Source organism: Augochlora pura, chromosome 7, assembly GCF_028453695.1.
Source record: "Augochlora pura isolate Apur16 chromosome 7, APUR_v2.2.1, whole genome shotgun sequence".
In the NCBI taxonomy this organism is placed as follows: domain Eukaryota; kingdom Metazoa; phylum Arthropoda; class Insecta; order Hymenoptera; family Halictidae; genus Augochlora; species Augochlora pura.
In genome coordinates, this window is record NC_135778.1 from 36,729,411 (window position 1) to 36,750,716 (window position 21,306).

A 21,306-nucleotide genomic window follows, 5' to 3' on the forward strand; every position below is an offset into this window, starting at 1 on the left:
ACCGAAGCGTAAGCTTAAAGATGCCTTGGAAGAATTTCTTTTATTAGAGTTTCTTAGAATTTCTTTCATTAGAGTTTATTTTATATTTATTTACAAATCGTCTCGAAAGGCTCTATCAGTAAATAAGAAATTAGGTCACTCCATTTAGATAAACAAATTCGACCTTCGCGTGCCCTTTACATCTTCGCCTATAGAAAAATTATTGACATAATATTGTGCTCTTCGAAATCGAGCAATCTTTTTACTAACACCTTTTTTCCTATTGTCAAAAACACGCGAGTTATTCAGGCGCCCTTCCCTGTATATATATTTAATATAAATCATTTATGATATATAATCTACATCACGGATCGTAACATAAACATAAGCGCAAGTTAACTAGTTTTACATGCGTGTCAACCCTAAAATGAAATTTTTCAACGAAAGCATCGCGCTCGGTAACAAGTCCGCGTTTAGACGAGCAAGAAATTGTCTAGTACGAGATTTGCAACGCCGCGACACCATTTTTCTTCGAAGTGACAACATCGCCGAGACAGTGAATGCATCCGAACAATATCAATGCGCATAAAAGTTTCCATCCCGTATTCCTAGGAGTTCTGTGTGTCCTATTCCTGTCACAACGCGCAAGACATGCTCGTCCTGCAGTTTATGCGCATACCGATGCAACGCTGGAACACGGACAGAGGGGCGCGCGCACACACGCGAACGAATCCAACCGCAGCGAACAGCGGCGGAACGAAATTTTCCAGGGACAACGTAAACAGTACGACTACGGGGCGATATAAAATTTTCCAAGACCGACGATTATGCCTGTACACGAGTTCGTAAAATAATAAGATTAACTCTACGTTATGTCTGATATGTAATTAAACTATTTAAGATAGGATGAAAAAGCAAAAAGAAAGAGGCAGATCTTAGACAGTAGATATAGGCAACAAACTATGGAAATGAGAGCGATGAGTAATAAATTATGCACTTATAACAAAAATGTAGGGACCAGAGATAAATGTTGCAAATATTTCAAGAATTTCGAGAATTTCAAGAATTTCAAGATACTGTTACATTATTTACAATTGATGAAGATGTTTAAGAATAAAATTTAATTTAATTTGATTTGATAAAATTAAGATGTATATTATAATTAATGCAGACATTCTTCGTTGTACATAAAAATCCACAGTACACTGATGAGTAAGTAAATGGAAGAAGTGAAAGTTAAAATAGCAAGGTTTGTATGAACAAAGTCCAATTTTCGTCGCCGTCAAATAAAATGCATATTATTATTAGTTAAACTATATAATAACGTTGTTCCCTTTAAAGGAACCTCGTCGGAACGCGTCCACACGTTGCCGAAAACGTTGTTTCCACTCTCTGTGACAGCCGAGATTATTAAACTGGCACTGGCTTCAGCTAGGATAGACGACCCAATTAGCGTGACTGTTCCAATTCTCGTGCCTCCAAATTAAAAACGTATAGAAAAAGAACAGTATTACATATAAATCGATGATCGATACTTTTTTTATTGCAGTTATCTATCGACACTTAAATTCAGAAAGACGATTTATGTATAAAACTTTTATTTCGTTAAATGTTCTCAATAAATCGCGATAATTGAGACGTCTAGGTTAGTTCGTCACGGTGACTTTAACATTGACTTGTTGTCTATAGTACGGTCGCAAAATGGCAGCCTTTGTGGTGAAATACGATTTCACAGGTCCAAAGAGAAATCTGACAAGTATAGAGACTGCGGAATCAAGGGGATACGCTTTTCAATCGAGGAAACTTTAATAATTTATTGGCAATTGCTGCTGTTATTAGACGTCGATGAAACGTCAAGGGGCCGCACTTTTTTCACGTTTTCCTTCGCGTCAATCCGTTCGTATTCGCTAAAAGTGCGGTATTTGATCGCGCAACGTTCGTGCTATTGTCTTTTATAATTTTCGCAATGCGACACTGTTGCTTGCTGTTACACGATTTATTATCAAAATCAATATCTTAGCAGTGCAAATTCTTTTACTGAATATTTAATAGCTATTATCAGCTAGTATGAATTTTTCAGTTGTACTGACTAGTCAGTTATAATGACAGCTAGTTATTAATTCTACATTTACCAAACGCGTCATTTTACCAGATTCTAAGATGTTTAATTTACTATCGTTAAAATTATAACAAATACATATAAAGGAAGATCTGTTCAATTTTGTGTCATTGAACGTGTGTTACGACTAAAATCTCTTATTATTCGAAAAAATCACGAAAATGCGGTGAAAAATACCGGTCGATTTTTGTGTTTTATTAATACTGCGCAGTCCTCGAAATACTTGTTAACATAGGGACATATCGTTGGACAAGATTAGTTAATGGAATCCTCCTTAAGTGTAGATGCGACCACTGGAACTAGAACGAAACCTGTCAACATACTTTTTACACCACATTGGAGGCATTATGGAGCACGGCGTACGAGTGCCATGAACAGCCAACCATAACAGCGGCGCGCACGGTTCACTTACTTGAAATGGAGCACGCCGGTCCTTTAACAGCACATTACGACGTTAATTTTAAAGACACCGCCTTGGACTACAGCCTGTCGGTGTGACTTCCACGAATATAGTTGTACGTATTATAAATTGTTTAGCATAAACCGTTTAATGCAATATTAAACACCGAGAACTCGATCGTTTCTAGTATTATGAAAAATAATTTCATAATTCGAGAAAATAGTTTGACAAAATAAAAATGAGAACAAATCAAATTTTATTGGAAATAGTTGACAAAATAAAAATAAGAACAAATCAAATTTTATCGAAAATAGTTGACAAAATAAAAATGAGAACAAATCAAATTTTACTGGAAACAGTTGACAAAATAAAACTAAAAACAAATCAAATTTTATTGAAAGTAGTTTGCTAAATAAAAATGATAGCTAAGCAAACGTTGTCAAAAGCAACGTCGAAAGTGAAACTGAATGATGTATTTCCAAAATAAAAATTCGTAAGCATTATTTTGATAAAGTAATGCACATGAACGACAAAATTCGAAGATCTTTGTCAACGAAATGATGACGCAGACCTTCTCTTTATTAATTTTATACGTGCTTCATCATATTCCATTCCGAACAGAGAACTTGTGACATCAACCACGAAACGTGATCGATTTGCTATGGAATGACTCGCGTATTATTTTCTGATTATGAACCAATTCCTCCGGTATTTTTTGTAGATATTAATTCGTGTGTCATAAAAAAACCGATACTGTACGAGATATTTTAATCGAGTGATATTTATAAAGACCGAACTCAAGCTGTTCTTCTATCGTTATTATAGTATACTTTCAGATTACTATAGCAGAGAATATTTGGCAATTGACGAATAACAATGTTAACTGAGAGATTATAATTATCGTAGCGTCGATTTTTATAAAATGACACTGTGAAATTTTTCTGTATTTAATTCTAAATCTTTTAATCTGTATTTTAATTTACACCTGTATAAGAGTTAAAAACAAACACTGTTTAAATTGTCCGCGTCTGATTTGTACCACTTTCCTCTAAATAAATTTGTATATGAGACGCGTTGCAAATTCGTTTTAAATTAATTAACGTACACAAAGTTACATAAATTCAAAGGTTATGGTACGAAACTTTCATCCATTGTTCATTTCATTATGACGGAACATCATTTATCATTTGCTGCTTCAACAACGCCGGGAACGATAATATTTTATGTTCATACAGAAAAACCTTTTTGCAAGACTAAATCTTACCGCTAATTTCCCGTGATTAATGTAAATGATGAAATTTTATTTGTACGTCGCGTAGAAGATAAATGTCAACGAATAAAATTTTATTCGACACTAAATACTCCGGAGCTCAAATAAAAATTTATCCAATATTGATTCGAATTATTATCAAATTTTTCTTCCTTCTCATCGTCATTTCATTTCAAGCGAATAAACAAATTGTAAAAAGGCCGCATTATATCTACCTCTGTCATCGTGATCTCAAAAAGACAAAAAGTCGGTCACATTCGATTAGAGATATTTTATTAAAATAAACGAAAGGTTTTTAGTTCCAGAAATCCTGCGAACAACGAAGAATGCTTACACTTACGGATATATTTCATTTATTCCTTTTTTCGAGGGAGTATTTTGTAGACCGAACTTACAGGCGAGCCCCGCGCTCTAAGGGTCGGCGAATTGAATCCCTGCACTTTAGTGCCTTTAGTACCGCGATCCCTCTCAAATGCCCCTGTCAGCGATACTTTTGTCAAAATCGCTCTTTGTCACAGAAAAGTGATCCATCGCGCATACGGTGGCAACGCCGTAGGATTCCTGCCCGAAAAGCCTCGCTACGATCTATTCCTAAAACGCGTCTTTTAACCCTTCATGGACCACAACACTCTTTCCAATATATTTTCCCGGGGAGGGGGGGGGGCTGAAGGGTGAAGGGTGAACGGGTGTCATGTAACCAAGAAAGTTCGTGCCATTCTACTGAACAGAAATAAATCACCGTCCTTTGTCGAGCAAGAATTAATGTTATAAACAAAAGTTACGTGCCGGTATCCCGAAAGTCCATTATTCTTTACGTGAATATTGAAGTGTTAAAGATATACAATTTTTAATGTATGCGATACAGAACGTGTTTTGTGACCGATGGTATTTCCGGTCTACATCATTGATGCGGCATCGCATTCCGATGATCGCGGTGAATTCATATTCATGGCACGTACACTTAATCGCGGCACGGTGACAGTGATGAAACGATGTTATTCGATTATGAGCGGAAATAGCGTGGATTTGTGGCGCGTTACAGGACATGATATGATCTGCGTTACAAGCTGTAATTGCGGCGTTGCGAAGTAGCGTCGAGGAAAGAGTGGGTATGAATTCTCGGTCGAGTTTGTGTCGATTAAATGATTAATCTAGTAGAAGAAACGTAATATAATATTTGAGTGATATAAGTTTCATTAATATGGTTATTATATCAACGTTAGAGAAATTTAGAAATTTGGTGCGAAATACGTACAGCGTTTGTGTTTAAAAAATTATCGTAGATGCGATGAGAAATTAATTGATATTTATTTGCTCCCTCGTTGTCGATATTTAAATCGATATTTATTTCGCATAAAATTTCCAAACTTTTACTGATATTCTAACAATATTCATCAACATTTTATTATTTAGACAATTATGCGTTTCACTAAATGTACTGTAAAGCATCATACTATACTAATAACAAAAAAAGAGAAACAGAAATATTACGAAATAACCTTGACAAAAATCATCAGAAAAATGAGATTAAGAAAAACGACATAGCAAAAAGTGAGCCGAACCAATGATTATTTCTATAGTTTTATTATAGTTTAAGAAAACAAAATAGAAGTATCCGTTTCGCGAAAGGGTCGAGTTGATTCGCGGAAGGGTGGATTCGATTTGCAGGAGGGTGAATATAATTTACGAGAGGGATCAAATTTGGATTGCAGAGGAGTGAACCTGGCGTTGAAAGGGGTGAATTTGATTTCGAGGAAGGTGAATATAATATTCGGCGGAGGGTGAATTTCGGAGTGCAAGGCCCGCGGAGGTGGAATATCATAAAACCGTCGGTGAAAACAATGTAGCCGACAATAGGTGAAACGTCGCTGGGCCGGTGGTACCAGGAAACGGTGTATATTATGCTCGCGCGGGACCGGAATTCGAACCCTACTCTTCGCAAGTTCTGACAGAGTATCGGGCACGGCGGAGCGTAATTTAAATACCTTCGCGCGGCGTGTCGCTTCCAGTTGCCGTCGCCAACTGGACACGAAGACTCACCGTAGCCGAAAAGTTGATCATACGCCGTACAAAATTCGCGCGCATTCCCTTACGCAACCATGTAATGCGCGTTCAACGAACTATACTGTCCGATTAGGTTTTCATAAAATACTAGAATTAACCGCTTGTTTCTCTCGTTAAAAAATTCAACGAACTATACTGTCCGATTAGGTTTTCATAAAATATTAGAATTAACCGCTTGTTTCTCTCGTTAAAAAATTCTCTAAATGAGAAATCCAAAAGCGAAATAAAACCGCAGTTCGATGAATATTTTGCAAGTCTGCAAACTGTTTTAGGTTGACCAAAATACATTTATGATTAAAAGGAATGTATTAAGCACGATCTAAGCGTTGCAAATAGGAACAGAGAAATGGACAAACTTTTGTCGTCGATAACGTGGACCGAGCACTGTAATTGGAACGCGTTACCCCGTGTAACTGTGCACTCTCTGAGATTACACGCTCCTCTCGCGTAAATCGCTTCCGCTGAACATTTCGTATGTAAAACCAATGGAACGTCAAACCAGTGAAATGTTGCCTAAAACTTGCGAAATTTTTGGCAATAAATAATATCATTTATTCAGAGGAGACTTTGTACGATGGGCAATTAATTAAAGTTTCTCCCTTAAAAATGGAACATTGTGGTTATTACTTCTTTGCAGTTACTGAACAATGTGTCGCATTGACTCGAAGAACAGAGAAAAGAGTGGCGCGAAGAAAACTTATGGTACACCGTAGAAAAAGTCTTGATCAATCCTTTGAGACGCAGCGTCGATTCAACGCGACGTAAAATTGAAAACGAAGAGGAATAAATGAGTATATCCAAGTCATCTCTACGCCTATGCTCTACATCGTTAATCTCTGCAGTAGAGAAGCTCCGAATTTCGAGATTCTGCGAGGGCTGCCCGTCCGGAACCGGGAATATTCCTCCAGGCTCTGGTGTCTCGGCGCGTGACAGCCGAGACAACGCAATCTTGGGATGGGGCTCCCACCTCGGATCATTAGGAATGATTCTTATGTGAAAGACGGTAACAGGACGGCGCTCCGTCCGCCTTCAAGCGTAGGTGATACGTGACTACGCAGTACCCACCGTAGCTTAGAAGTCCGCGATTGATTCCCTGATGGAAAGTCCTTTTAGCCCGCGACATCCGAATCCCTCGAAAACGGGGAGAACGGCGGCCCGCTTTGCTAACTCCGTCGTAGAGAACAGTGTCAGAAGACCGGAGGCCGTCGTGCGATCTTTACGCTTCTCGAGAGCGAGGACGAGAGTCGGCCCGGCACGCGAGGGTGAGCGCGGAGTCATTGAATAATACAATGTCAACGTGGCGCGGGTTTGTTTGGCACTAATGACCTGAACACACAGCGCGCAAAGGCGCTGTAACGTTAAAGCGAAATCAAGTTTCAACCCCTGCGCCAGGTGAATAAGTGATACGGATATACAGGATGTCGAGGAATTATGTATAACCTATGCTGCCTAACTATAACTACATGACTAACCTATAAATTGTCTTTGATCTTGAAACAGAAGGTCGAGTAGTCATCTTTTTTAATGCAATGTATTAATTTTTAATGCAAAGTATTATTTTCTAATGCAATACTCTTTAGTAATATAATTTTTAACGAATAATTCCGTATGAAATAACACCATAGTCGCATTACCTACATATTCTCGAAAGCGGAAGCCAATTCCAATAGCGCAGCGAATTGTAAACGATCCCATTTCATTTTACTGACCTAGAATTTGAACGATTAAAACCATCGCGTTTAACCTGCAATTATTGCGCCTCTTCATTTCTACGATGTTATGCGCGGTGACGATTAATATTGAAACAGTACAGTGATTATTTGATTATCAATTATTTTCTTTGCAAACTTCACGTAATAAAACATTTTATGTTTTGTATATTTATGTATATTACATTATTATTATATTATTATTTTATTATATTATCATATTACTATTTTATTATATTATCATATTACTATATTATTATATTATTATATATATTTTATATATGACACTTTATAATTGATGTACTGTTAGCACAAATCTTCATTATATTACTGTAAGAAATTGTCTGCTTAACAAAACTCTATTCTACTTTATATTATAGCAAAATTTTTATTACATCATTTGTTACATGGTGTATCGTTTTTTAAAAAGCTGAAAATATTAGTATAGCCCACTTTTATTATATTTATATAACTAAGTCATAGTTTTCAATACACTGTCTTAACAGTCTTATATTAAAGATTACTGTATTAAAAAAGTTTTCCAGATAGAAAATATAATACTAGCAGAAATAATTTTCGATAATTGCTAACAAAGATTCAACAGTTCGAGCCTCTTTCGCCGACATACTAATGTATTCAGACATCTTCTGCATAAGTAACGAGCATAATTCATCAAATGTTCTTCTAATGTTTAAAATATCATGATTCTCCCTCTGAATAATTAATCGTAGCAATTAAAGTTCTCATTGGACAGAGCTAACGACTGAGTTAAGTATGCGAGGGCAGTATTTTGTGGTATTCAAATATTAAAGGAATCGTTACGGTGTAAGGGAAAAGGCCATACGGTGTACAAATCGCTGTGTATGCTCGGTGCTTTTAGTAAGATTAAGCTGCGATTAGCGATCACATATTAACTTGAAAACTAATTAACGAAGCAAACTCTATTGATGTACGCAGACGTCGTTTGTCGAAGCGGTTACGGACTTAATCGGGCATGGTAACGACACAATAGTTAACGTGTTTCGAACCGGGAACACCATAACGCGAACGAACAAATCGTGAGCGTAATTCGCAGCGTGAAATAAAAAATTTAATACGTTTAATATGGCTGTGGAATACCTAATAATTTAATATGTTTCTATAATAGTTAGATTTATTTGAAGTAATTATTTAACGCCATTTTGTTTTTTGTTTTCGACATTAAAGACATTAAAGGCTAAAATTAAAGACGATTTAAAAAAACTATAGTAAAATTTTTCATTTAAAGTCGAATTTCTTCAAAAAAAGTAATGTTAATTTCCTGACTAAGATTTCACTTTAGTTATTTTTTATAACAGTCTCCGATTCGACTTCGTCGTTTATTAGAAGCTGCATTGTATTTAAATTTATCCTTACGCGTGCGTAAATGATTTTTCTCCAGGATTTGCATAGTCAACAGTGAAACGTGCATTGACTAACAAAGAACATTGCTTGCACAAAGCGCGCAGAATTCCGCGAGATTTTTGTACAATTAAAATTTGGAAACGGCAACGCGTTCATGAAATTATTTTATAAAACGAGCCGGTGCGATGAAAGATCGCGGGTTAACTATATTACGTTTGTGTTCTTAATTAGCGTGTTCGTGAAATACTGCCGCAACTGGAGAAATGCAACGGAGATTCCCGTTACCGGCAACGAGGGCGGTTTTTATGCCCGCGTGGCCCCCGGTATCGTTAGACCTTAAAACACAATTACGTGAAAACCGCGTGTAATTGTTGCCAGACGTTGTTTAAGTTCCCCTCGTTCTTTTTTCGGATTTTGCGGCTGTTTCCAAGTACCGGCTCCGGGTCGTTACGACCACTTCGCGTTACCGTTATTACCCAAAATTTCGTTAATTGATTGCTAGTCTCGAAGATCTAACAAAAAGGGAAACGTCCAGTACTCTTTGTATTATTATTAATACATTATATATGCTATTATTCTCAGCTGTATTTAATCTAATACCCTGGTATTTCTTTTAAAAAAATTGTCGCCATTGCCAAATACTTTATCCATTATTTGTCTTTTTATACAAAATAAAATTTTACATCTCTCCTAGGTAAATTAATTGCGTGATTATTATTGAATATATTTCTTACAGGTAAATGGCTCGGATTGGTATTATAAATATTTCAACGAACTTGACAGATGACCAAATCATTTTAACTCGACTGACTTCTGCTGTACCAAAATCAAAAAGCGAATACTTAATGAAGTCACCGATGAACCGACATATAGTTTCCAATGTTGTAAGAGTATAATTTCTGGAAATTCAGCTAAAAATTCAGCGCCCGTCGAAGATCGAAAAATATACTGTGCAAATATCGGTATTTAATAATAGAAAGAATTAATCTTCGGCAAGTGATCGCTTGAAGTACCAAAAAAATTTACATTAAATATCGTCGTAAAAAATGAACATTGTTAAAAGAAGCTTAAACACCTGTCTGCTTATTTTGTCTGTAGAACCACCAAAAACGAGTATCATTAAACTCGACTCCACAGGTGTGACTTCTGTTTGTTAGAAAAATTTGAATACTATCAGTAATTGTAAAATAAAAGATAAAAGAACCGGTCATTCAGAATAATTGATCATTTTAATAGCAAACGCAAAAATTGCAGCCTCGAGTGTCTCATATTCCTTTGTCAAATAATGTTACAAAATATTACGTTTTAATTACAGTTTCGATCACATATATGTTCCTTGAAATTCCAGAAACTTTATTAGGTATCTGACACAGCAATGAAATCATTAGAACGATAGAATGGGACGAGTTTAAATCGGAAATAATTAACACGTGAACCATTGCTTTCGAACAACAGCGTCGACCGACGAGCTTTAACAGCGATTGAGAAGCGATCAATCGCTTTTTAATCGGCTGGATATTGCACACGATCAGTGGAAGGGTCGACCAAAAATATGAACGGGCTAATCGAAGTTATATCAGGCTCGCTCGACACGGTAGGGTACCGGGCTAATTGAAGTAGCGTGGCGCACGGCACGGCACGCAACGCAACGCCCGGTGTACGCCTCTGGCGAAACTTTTCCCATGGGAACGTTTAATACGAGAATGTTCGAAGGCAATTAGATGTAATTGGGAATCGGTAAATGGACCACGCGACGTCCTTATTTCCGAAAGAGCAGCTTATTTATTCACGGTGCTTGCGCCGGAAGAGAGGCTGAAACAAGCGGCCTGCACGAGACGCACGAAAACAGTCACGGGGAAAATTAATTTCATCGGCTGCCCCTTTGGCCGGTTGTCTCTGTTTTTGTCGAATATGCTCGTCTTAACGGAAAGCGTTAACGTTTATTCGTGACGTGTATACACGTCATGACGGAAAATATTAACATTTCTTTGGGATGCGTACATTCGTCAAAAACAGTCGAGTGGTTGGCTGATCGATGAACCGAAGATTTTAATTATACATATCGATTCAGTGCCTTTTACTGAAAAAACATTATATTTACATTATTAATAAAATCTATCCTAATCAAGTATATTATAATTGCACCATTAAAAAACTGTATCATAATTACACTATTAATACTTCGATTGCCGTGTTGTCCACGAAAATGAGCGTAAATATTATTTGAAATTTTGTTTAAATAGTAATCGATGTCATACAACTTGGCTTTACAATATTAATTTAATTTAATGGAATTCTGTAATTTTATGAAACTGTAGTGTTTAGTATCGCCGTCAAAAACCCCTTACACCACGATTCCTTCTACAATGCGTTAATTAACAGTAATTCATCCTTAATAATTAACATAATACAACCGAACAGTTTTTGATCCTTGTACCTTTTTTATTAACTTTTATTTCTATACTTTGATAATAGAAGCATTACATTTTATTTCGTTGTAGACGGAATTACCGCGTGTATTATAGTGCAAGGGGTTAGCTTTGATATTCTTTATTATATATCAAACAAAATGTGAATTTAGACACTTTTGAAAGATTGACACAGTTAACTGGTTCAATTTGTTCTTTGCGATACGCGTATCGATGAAATCGTTCGCTGATGTTTACTTTTAAAACGGTCGTATTTGAACGCGATTTCGCGCGGTTTCGAGGTTTATTTGCCAACCGATGCGCGCGCTTATGCTAATTCAAAATAATCTTGCCGCGCGCGAGACTTTATTCGTTTCTGAATTACGCGGACGTAATTATAACTAAATCTCCAGAAATTTAATTCCTTTACAGTAAAAAGGTAACATTTTCTAAATAGCATTCTGTACAAATTCTATCTGTACCATTTATTTAAAATACTAATTTTTAATGAAACAATAAATAAAGTTTCTATCGTATGTCTTTTTATTATAAAGGTACTTTAGAAAATTAACATAAATAGAAAAGTAGTCACAGTAAGAAATAGTGATACAATAATAACAAACGAGAAGAGAACGAAAGCAAACAAATAATAATAAAGATTACAAAAAAACTAAAGAGCAACGTGAGAGTAAACAACAATTACGGGAGTAAACAGCAACTAGTAGAATTGCTCAGAACACAGAAATAGTTGAAAAAGATGCACACACAACCAATACGTAAACATTACACATTTTGCATTCTATGGATCCACATAACCTGAAATTTTCAAGTATACCACAGAATCTTAAATATTGTAAAATACCAATGCGTACTATGAGATAATTAATTAATTGCTATCGCTCTATGTTCTCGAGGAGTTACTTAACATAACGATAAAGAAATGCAAAACTCTATTACAAATATTCAAAGGAAAACAAATAGTGTTTCGCCTGTTTTAAAACAGGTAGCTTGCACTGTGTTGCATTAAAATTGCTACATTCTCCAGTTTGTCTGTCAACGGATATGTCGAGGCATTATCAACTTTGTAAGAAGTCTACAAAGTGCATGTACATCTAAAGTATCGAATCGTGCGTGTAAGTTCTATTATATACACTAATTATAGGGAGCACAATTATGAAAACAATAGAGGAAAACTAGAGATTAAAATGAACGGAAGTTTCATGTTCGAGCTCTAATCGATGGTATCAACTTAGGCGACCGTTATATAGGAATCAGAGATAGTTGCTACAATTTTTATATTTACACTGATCATCGCAATCGAGCGGTCTCGCAAACAACAAATAATAAATAATAATAATAATAATCACGTGGGAGATCTACTGGACGGTTCATGGTTTACATGGGAGAAACTGCGATGCTGGACGGAAATTAATCGGGACGACTTTCTCATATCGCCTAACATATTTGCAATCGACGGTGGTATGTGGTTGCAACACTTACAAGGGTCGATATACGAACCACTGGCAATTTATTCGACATTTTCTATGACTGCATACTCTTGTTCCTAGTCGGCGTGCTCGCAGCTGCATCGACACAGAAAACAGAAAATCAATTATCGTTGTTTCGAGCTGTATTCAATCTGTGGCTTACTTTTCATCATATTAAATTACTAAAAACCGTTGGCGATCTCAACTGGTCTTAAATTTCTATAAAAAAAATTAATCGCAACTTGAATTCATAATAAAAATCCATTATAATTAATTTTCGATATTATTTTGTGTGTATACATTAATTTATCAATTTTACCAGTATTCGCTTAAGCGAATACACGGTTGTCTACTTGCTTTTAGTTTCGCTCCTGAACCTTTTAGTATAAATCGTATTTTAGGATAATTAAATGACGCCGTGTTGAAATTGATAGGTGTAGAAAATGGTTCGATAAAGTTTAGCGCCCGAATGTCCTTATTGTTTTTTTTAAAACGTGTTCACTTTAAAGAGAAGGAAATACAAAATTCAGAAGACACTTCAAAAAATTAAAATACCTCCAAAAGTAGTAATTTCTCTTGTTACTACATTTTATAAGAAACATTGGGCTACGTTAGCCTCTGCGTGCAAAATAAATAATTTCGTTTAATAAAGCGTGATCTTGGAATCTCCAAAAGTCCGTCATCTATCAACAAATGTTTATTGTAATCATAGTATCCTTTAAACTAAATAATTCTAGTTGGTCCAGTTTCTTTGCATCGCGAAAATTGACGGAAATGTCAAAGTATTAACATTTCCTGAACCATTTAAATATAAACGATCCAAAAATTGATTCGAAAACCTGCGGTATATTCAACGAGTTAATCCAGTGTAGCAAAACCATCATTTGCACGTGCACGCGATACAGTTATCCGAACGATCCTTTGTTTAACCGTACCAAACATGTCCGACCTGTATGATCATCACGTGCAATTGTTTGCGGATACTGATTCAACTCGCGGAACGTAGTTTTGTATAAAAACAATCTGTACGCGATACCTTATTGGAAATCGTAACGATCATTGATAAAAATATATATTGTAACATCGTTGATTGTTATTAGCCTCTTAGTGCCATTTCTTTGGAATAGTTAATCAACGTTATTTAATTACTCGTGGAAAGATATTGTGTGTCGCAATCTCCATCGTTCTATCAAAATTATAATTTTATTGTTGCATTATTATAATAATAGTCTTACTGCTAATCGTTAGCAATTTCTGTTAGGTTCAACAAAATCATCAATATTCTTCCCAAACAACTAGGTTCAGAAAATGAATTTTGCACTCAATAATTATAACAAAAATCTTTAGCTCCTTCGACGTTTTACAGAATACAATATTAAATTTTTATTCGCATTTAGCCAACTAAAAAACGACCAATTACTGTTTTGCCAGCCGTTTCCCTAATTGTCGATCAAACGTGTATCCAATTTCGGGAAAAGGTTCAATAACTTAATGCGTTAATCTTTCAAGGTCACCTCAAGTTATTTACAACCGTTTTAAGGTCTTCTTTTACGGGGCATCCGCAAGACTCGGCGAAGCAATTCGCCCGGAAAAGGGACGGCGCACTACAAATGACTACAGCAAATTTCGAGAGGGGTGGAAGAAATCACTCAGAGGCAGAACAAATCAATGCACTGACGTCCAAGGTCGTCCTTTCAAACGCGGAGGATGAGAAACATTTTTTTCGGACGCACGGGAAAGGGAGGACTTTAAGAAATATAGATGACCCCGGATGATCTTCGAGATCCAAACTATCTAGGTCAATCTGGCGATCTTAAAATAGACAATACTCGATACACTTTAACAGTCTCGGCTGGAGAAAGAGGATTCTGTTACGTCGCAAAAAGATATACATTTGATTGTATATAACGAAATAACAATTATTTGCATAATTGTGTTCATCTATTAATCGCGGGAGATCAAAAGAAGTGCTTCGATAAATCAAACGATTAAAACATTTTAGGTTACGTTTAGAAATAACAACTACAATTAACTGTCAATTTGCATCATTGCGAATAATCATTGTTAATGACAAAAATTCTATTTCGATCGCTTGTTATATAATTTTTGATGAGAGGAATTTATTCTAATTATTCGTAACAGTTATCAACGACGGAAATTTATTGTAATTATCCATGATTTTATTATCACAAAATAAAGTTTCTTCAATTGGCAGTGAATTTATAAAAACGAACCATTAAAAAATGTATATTCGAACATCTGTTCGTATGACGATTTTTACTTATTTTGACTCAAAAGATCAATTAATATTTATAAAAGTAAACGTCGCAACGTTCACAGTACAGATTTCGTTAAACAACGATTTAGTTGGCAACGCTTTGGCAGTACTTAGCTATCGCTTATTTATCCAGGACAAAGTTTAACTTGTCCCTAAAGGGCAAGTTTGCGAGTATACAAGGGTTAAAATTAACAAATCTTGCATAATTACTTTGAAGAACGCTGTCAGTGCCAGTATTACACGCATTAACAGCACAATTACAAGAAAAAATTCTTGGCACATATTTGTCATACTTTTGCATTAACATTTCAACAAACGTTCTTTTCAATAAAAATCCTAAAAGAAGTTACTATACCGTAGAACACGATCAATATCGCTATTGTAAAAACATATTAGAAAATATAAACAGTATATAATATATTAGAAATATTACCGGAAAAATTTGTAAACTATATATTACAGATTTTTTGGTTATGAATCAATATCATAAATACATTTAACGAAACCAGATATCTGTCGCTTGTCGCAGACATTTTATAACTCACAATCATAACCGCCCTTTTAGCACTGGGCATGCACTTATTACTTCTTACCTCCATATTTGATAGACAAATAAATTAACATAATCGTTATGGTACTGCTATCTGTTCTTAACGCGTTAAGTGCCGAAAAATCGGCACTTAAAAATCGTTTTTATAAATTGAAAAATATTTTCAATTTATAAAAACTGGATAAATAGATCCAGTATACGGATCATCCGTTATTTGATAGCGAAGCGCTGGTTACTGTGGAGTGACCAATTGCTGTGCCTTAGGTCTTTTTTCTGGCATAATTAACTTTGTATTTATCGAATGTGATACATTAAATGTTTCATTAAAAAATAAAAGAATAAAATAATATATCCTACTCGATAAATATAAAGTTAATGATGCCCTAGGGGTATGTACCTAGGTGTATCCTTAGTTAGGTATATACCTAAAGGACACTAATTGGTCACCGCATAGTAACCGGTGCTCCACTACCCTACCTACGCGTAACAGATTAAGATCCGAGCAACATACTGTACACGACAAAGAACATATCGTACAAACAACTCACCTTGAAGCCAGTAAGGAACGTCACGGGATCAGGGGGGATCCTGGCCGAGGATGCCTGGTTAGTGGCCCCGTAGCTCAATTGATGCTGATAGTTGGAAAGGATCTTTTTGTGAGCAGTGGCCTGAGCTCTATAAGCCGACACTGATAACTTCATTTCTTTGTGTTCCCGATAAAGGGTCCGATTCTCCCGATGCTCCTGCCGGGGCACATCCTCGTTCCTTCGTGGTAATCTTAAGCCTTCTTAAAGATCATCACGCAGTCGAACGCACCGCGATGAAAATCTCTCGGAAAGGGATGAAAGAAAGGTGGAGCCGGGGCCGCCGCCGCAAATTGCATTCACTAAGTTGTCCCTCCTTTTTTGCACCGCGTCCAGCTTTCGACTCTAATCAATCTCTCTTCTTCCACCGTTGCTCGCTATATTTATTTCCGCCGCCCACAGATGCTCCCGGCCCGTCCCGTAATTTTTATTCCTTCCGCGATGCCCCCCCCCCCCCTCTCCGGCTTCGTTTCCGTCGTAATAATTCTCGCTCTACTTGTTCCGAGAGCTCGCGTAGTAAACAGTTAGCCCGGGACACGCTTCCCCGTTCCCCCGCCGTATTATCGCTCCGTATCAAACCTCGAAATAATTCGCCTGGTCAGCTTCAGCAGGTTGGACATCCTCCAAAAACGCGGCGGAACGGTCCGTGACTAAACGGGGATCATTTCTCAGGAAGGCTCCCCTGGATCCGCCATACTCGATAATAATAACACCGGCGCGACGACGACGACGATGCACCACCGATAGGAAAGCAAACCGATTTCTCCTTCTTCTTCTTCTTCTTCTCCTCTTCTTTCCTATTCGCGGATAATTTCTTTCGTCCGCGCGCGCGCGCTCCTTTGTTCCCGTATTTTTACAATCCTGAACGCGATTCCGGGATCAGGCGAAATTGCTTCGCAGCCGCTTCGAGGATCAGGAGGAAGGCGATCGGGGAATGGTGCCGTTAAACGATCGGCAGGATTCGACTTTCGACACGTGAATTAATCGTGAACGCGGCGAACGTTAAATATATAGTTGGATTCTTCACGGTTCGAATCTGCTGGAACTTGTGGTTTGCAGCACAACGTAGCGATAATCTCTTTATAGACAACATGTAATAATTTGAAACTGCTCTCTAAACTCTTCCATCGTTCAACTTGTATTCATTTCTCTATAGAGTATATGTATGTAGTTTATCGTTATGCATTAGTAATATCATAGGTTAAAGGCAGAACGTAGAAACATCTCCAGGCTCGACCGATCATCTCGCCTCTCCCTCGTCATCTGTTCACGTGGAACCCCATCTTTCGAGGTGGAACAGCGCGCGGGCGCGCGTGTGCGTGCCCTCGGTGAGTGCGTGTGTGTGTGTTTACCAATGAAACCGCGATTCCGTTGTTCGAGCCGGGACGAGTAACTGTAACCGTTGGATCGTTTGTCTCCTTAACATCCCTGTCTGGCCGCGCCTTTTTATCCCGCGACCGGCGAAACCGTGAGGCCACGCGGCGTCGCTCATTAAAAGTCGGCCACGCGCAGCATCGCGGAGGAAAAGCTTCTTCCCGACCGTGAGACCCTGGCAAGGATATTCGCCGGGCTCATTTAGACGACTTCCACGTACTTCGTTAGTTTTTTCCCTCGTCGCGCTCCTCGCGACCAACTTTAGAACAGCCAGCAAGATATTGAAACGCGAAATGGCTCGGGCATAATGTTCCCTGTTTCCTCGAAGGACCATCGGATAGTCGGTGATGAATCTTCCCGTTCGCTCTTCTCTCGCCGGCTTCCGCGACTTCTACGTCTCTCTCCTATCGCCGCCATCGGATCCCGGCGTTAAGCCGAGCATGCTTCCGATACGCACCGGCCATACGTCGTAAACTGTTCGCGAACGATTCCGCGTGTTCGTTAAAATTGTCCGTGTTTGCGATCTCAGAATCACCGTCGTCGAATTTTTCAACAATGAACACTGGAGAGCCGTTATTGGGAAAACCACAACACAAATAAAAATTCACTGCAACAGCTGGACGATCGTTGTTTGTGTTCGGAACCGACACCGATTCGGAACACCCGTTTCGGTAAATGTCGCACACGAGTTGGTTCGTTGATGGAACGACTGGAGGTCCGACGAATCAGCGCCTGAAAGTTGGACGACTAAAGGGGAAAGATTCCGGGACGATTTTCGTCGAGCTTCGCTCCTGAACGCGCGATCTTACTGAACCGAAACGCCGAGGCTGAGATCGGCGCTTTCACCTTCGACATCGCCGCCTATTTCTCCGATCTGTCATCGACGGTTTAACGAGGAATTATCCGGCAGACGTACAACGGTTTTACCGAGAGCGTGATCAATCGGAGAAACATGTGGTCGGTCGAAGCACTAACGAATTACGCGGTTCCGTCGGTAATTAGCTTGTCCCCCCCCCCCCCTCCCTCCTTCGCGGGCGCGACGAAATCGGCAGCGTCGCGTCGGCGCGTGCGCGGCCGACCTAACCCCCGAATACACCGGACTAATCAGCACACATTTTTCCACGCGATCAAAGAGAGAGAGAGCCCCCCGCGGCACACGGAAAGGTAAACGTTGCGAGAGCAGAAGTACCAGGCTGTCCGGAACTCGGTCGAAACGTTAGTAGACCATCGAGTGGCGTCCGTAGCTCGGGCATAACTGGATTACCGCTACCAACGACACCGTGCATCGGAACATCGACTAACCACCACGAGGTTCGGAGTGTCCGGTCTATATTCACCCTTCGCTATAACAGGATTAAATATTATCATAAACTGCGCGCACAAGCAGAGCAAACGTGCCACCTACGCGAATTCCGCTCCCGCGACTGATTTTGCTTCGCGACGCTTGTTGCCACGGGGACAAAACCACACCGACGATTCTCGACGTTCGAATCGTCTGCAATTTTGCGAAACCTAATTGATCATGCGTTTACTCGATGCGTTTAGAACGACCGGTTGCTGCTTTAGTTGCTTTGGATTTCTGATGGAGAAAAGGTATTCCAAGATGGCTGCACTGTACGATCTGGATGACTTCTGATATAGACGGTTGATTTTATTAGAATTTAATGTAAGTCGGCAGTGAAATCGGTTACTCGTTGGATGACCAATTTCTCTGTCTTTCACTTGTTGTTGAGCATAATTAATTCTGTATTTATCAAATGTCAGATTTATCTTTTAGAAACAGTGAAACGAAATTTGGGAAATTTCAACACATTTCCAAGTACGATTACAAACAAGATAAACAATGAAGAGCACACAAAATCACTGAGGAATAAGATAAAATCTCTATAAACAATTTGTTGGTTATCAGAACAATTACGCAGTACAATCGTCGGCTTTTTTAACCTTGACATCCGTGCTGCGAATGAATAGGTATTTTATTTGCGTCTCTTTGATTCACGACTTTGTTTTTACGATGTCACGCTTTCCTACACTGCGCTATTCTTATAAAAATACTGTGTCGTATGTTTTCATGTCCAAGATTTGTTATCAGAAGAAGCAAGATCATTGTTGCGTCTCTATCGAACCACAGTCGACTTCGATAAATTTGGCGAGAATATGACTTACAGCCAGGAGAAATGTCATGAAATTAAATGAGATATCCTTCGAGATAATTGGATCTTTACGCTCGGAGAATTTTCTCCGATCACCTGCCAGGGAACGCGTTCATTCGCGAACTAATAATTCAGATTTGAAAAAGAAATATAATACAATATAACATTGGAAATATTTTATGTATTTATTCTACATAAATACATAAAATTCTATTTATTCAGACTTTGTAAAAAATTGCTGTAACTTTGAAGAGCCTTGCACGTTTTATTACACATCCTTGCATCTTATTGCCATTATTTTATTAATATTATTGTTATTTTTATTATTGTCGCTATGACTATTGTATAGAGTTTTCATAGAAAAATTAAAAAGGAGTTTGGCCACGTTAGTATCAATATAATTAAATAAATGATAGAAGACACACAGATGCGAAGGGATAACTAATTACGCGTTGATCAATTTCTATAATTTTACAAGAAAATCCTGGCGCTCGGGTCGCGCAGAATTATTTGCGAACGCAGTACATTCGTCCCTGTTGACAATGTCGCTGCCTCTGTTTAACGAGCACACACCGTAATGCATAAGTACACGTCATGCACGTAAACCCGGGAGAAACAGCAGCGAGAACAGCATAACCCGTTCGTCAACTGCGTCGCCCATTAAACGTTGACTACAACCGCGCTGTCTCCCTTCGCCGCTTTCAACTCGTTTCCAATCTTTCTGTGACGCCCTTGCACAAACAAGAGCACGGTGTAATTCGGTTTATCGATCACCCCCCCTTCCGATTGGTCATTATAAGAGACAGAAAAGGGAGAACATTAGTCAAGACTTTTCTACGGAATCAGCTCGTTATCGAATTCTATGTGTACACGGTTAAAGTATTGACCACTGACCCTCCCCCACCCCGGCCTCGTAAATAACAATCCGCAAACTGAAACTCCGCATAATAAAACCGTTTCGCGGGCTGGAAACAAATGGACACGATTTTTCTATCTGCTAGCGTTACGATTTGTCGCAGCGTTTAATGGCCGCGCGGAAAAATAAAAAGGAACGCATACTATTACGCGCGCAATTGTGCTCAACCACGCGGCGTCCTTTAATTTTATAAATGTTTTCGACGCAATTGTAAGAATCGCTGGACGCAATTTAGCCGTGAATTCTGTATGAACTTTCTCGATTTTTGTACGGGTAGATCCGTGTCGTCGTTTATTTCACGAGAACCATTTTATTCAATGGAATTAATTAAAACCAATGATGACATCCATGCTTCGAATTAAATTTTACTTCCGAGTAACTTTTCGGTTCGTTTAAATTCGATGGCGAAATGTTCCATTCACTGTATCCGTAATTCGATTTTATAATCTGAATTCCTCGAATGTTTATAGTAGATTAATGTAATCGCAAGAATGTAGGATTTTTATTCATTTTTTGACGAAATAACTGGGTCGAATGCAAAACTGTAAAAACGTTTGGAAAAATTGAAAAATGTCCTTCTGATGTGTGTAATTAATTAAAATGACTAAAGGACGGCTTGTTTCTTGTAAGTA

At 38.1% G+C, this 21,306-nt stretch overlaps 1 protein-coding gene across 1 annotated transcript in view; it reads right to left on the reverse strand.

Annotated features, from left to right (window-relative positions):
* The window catches only part of LOC144472004 (uncharacterized), a 157,191-nt gene extending 140,843 nt beyond the window's left edge, over window positions 1-16,348 (reverse strand). Inside the window, exon 1 of the mRNA XM_078184635.1 lies at window positions 16,196-16,348. Coding sequence (XP_078040761.1) covers window positions 16,196-16,348 — 153 coding nt within the window. The remainder of the gene's footprint in view (window positions 1-16,195) is intronic.
* Between the last annotated feature and the right edge of the window lie 4,958 nt (window positions 16,349-21,306).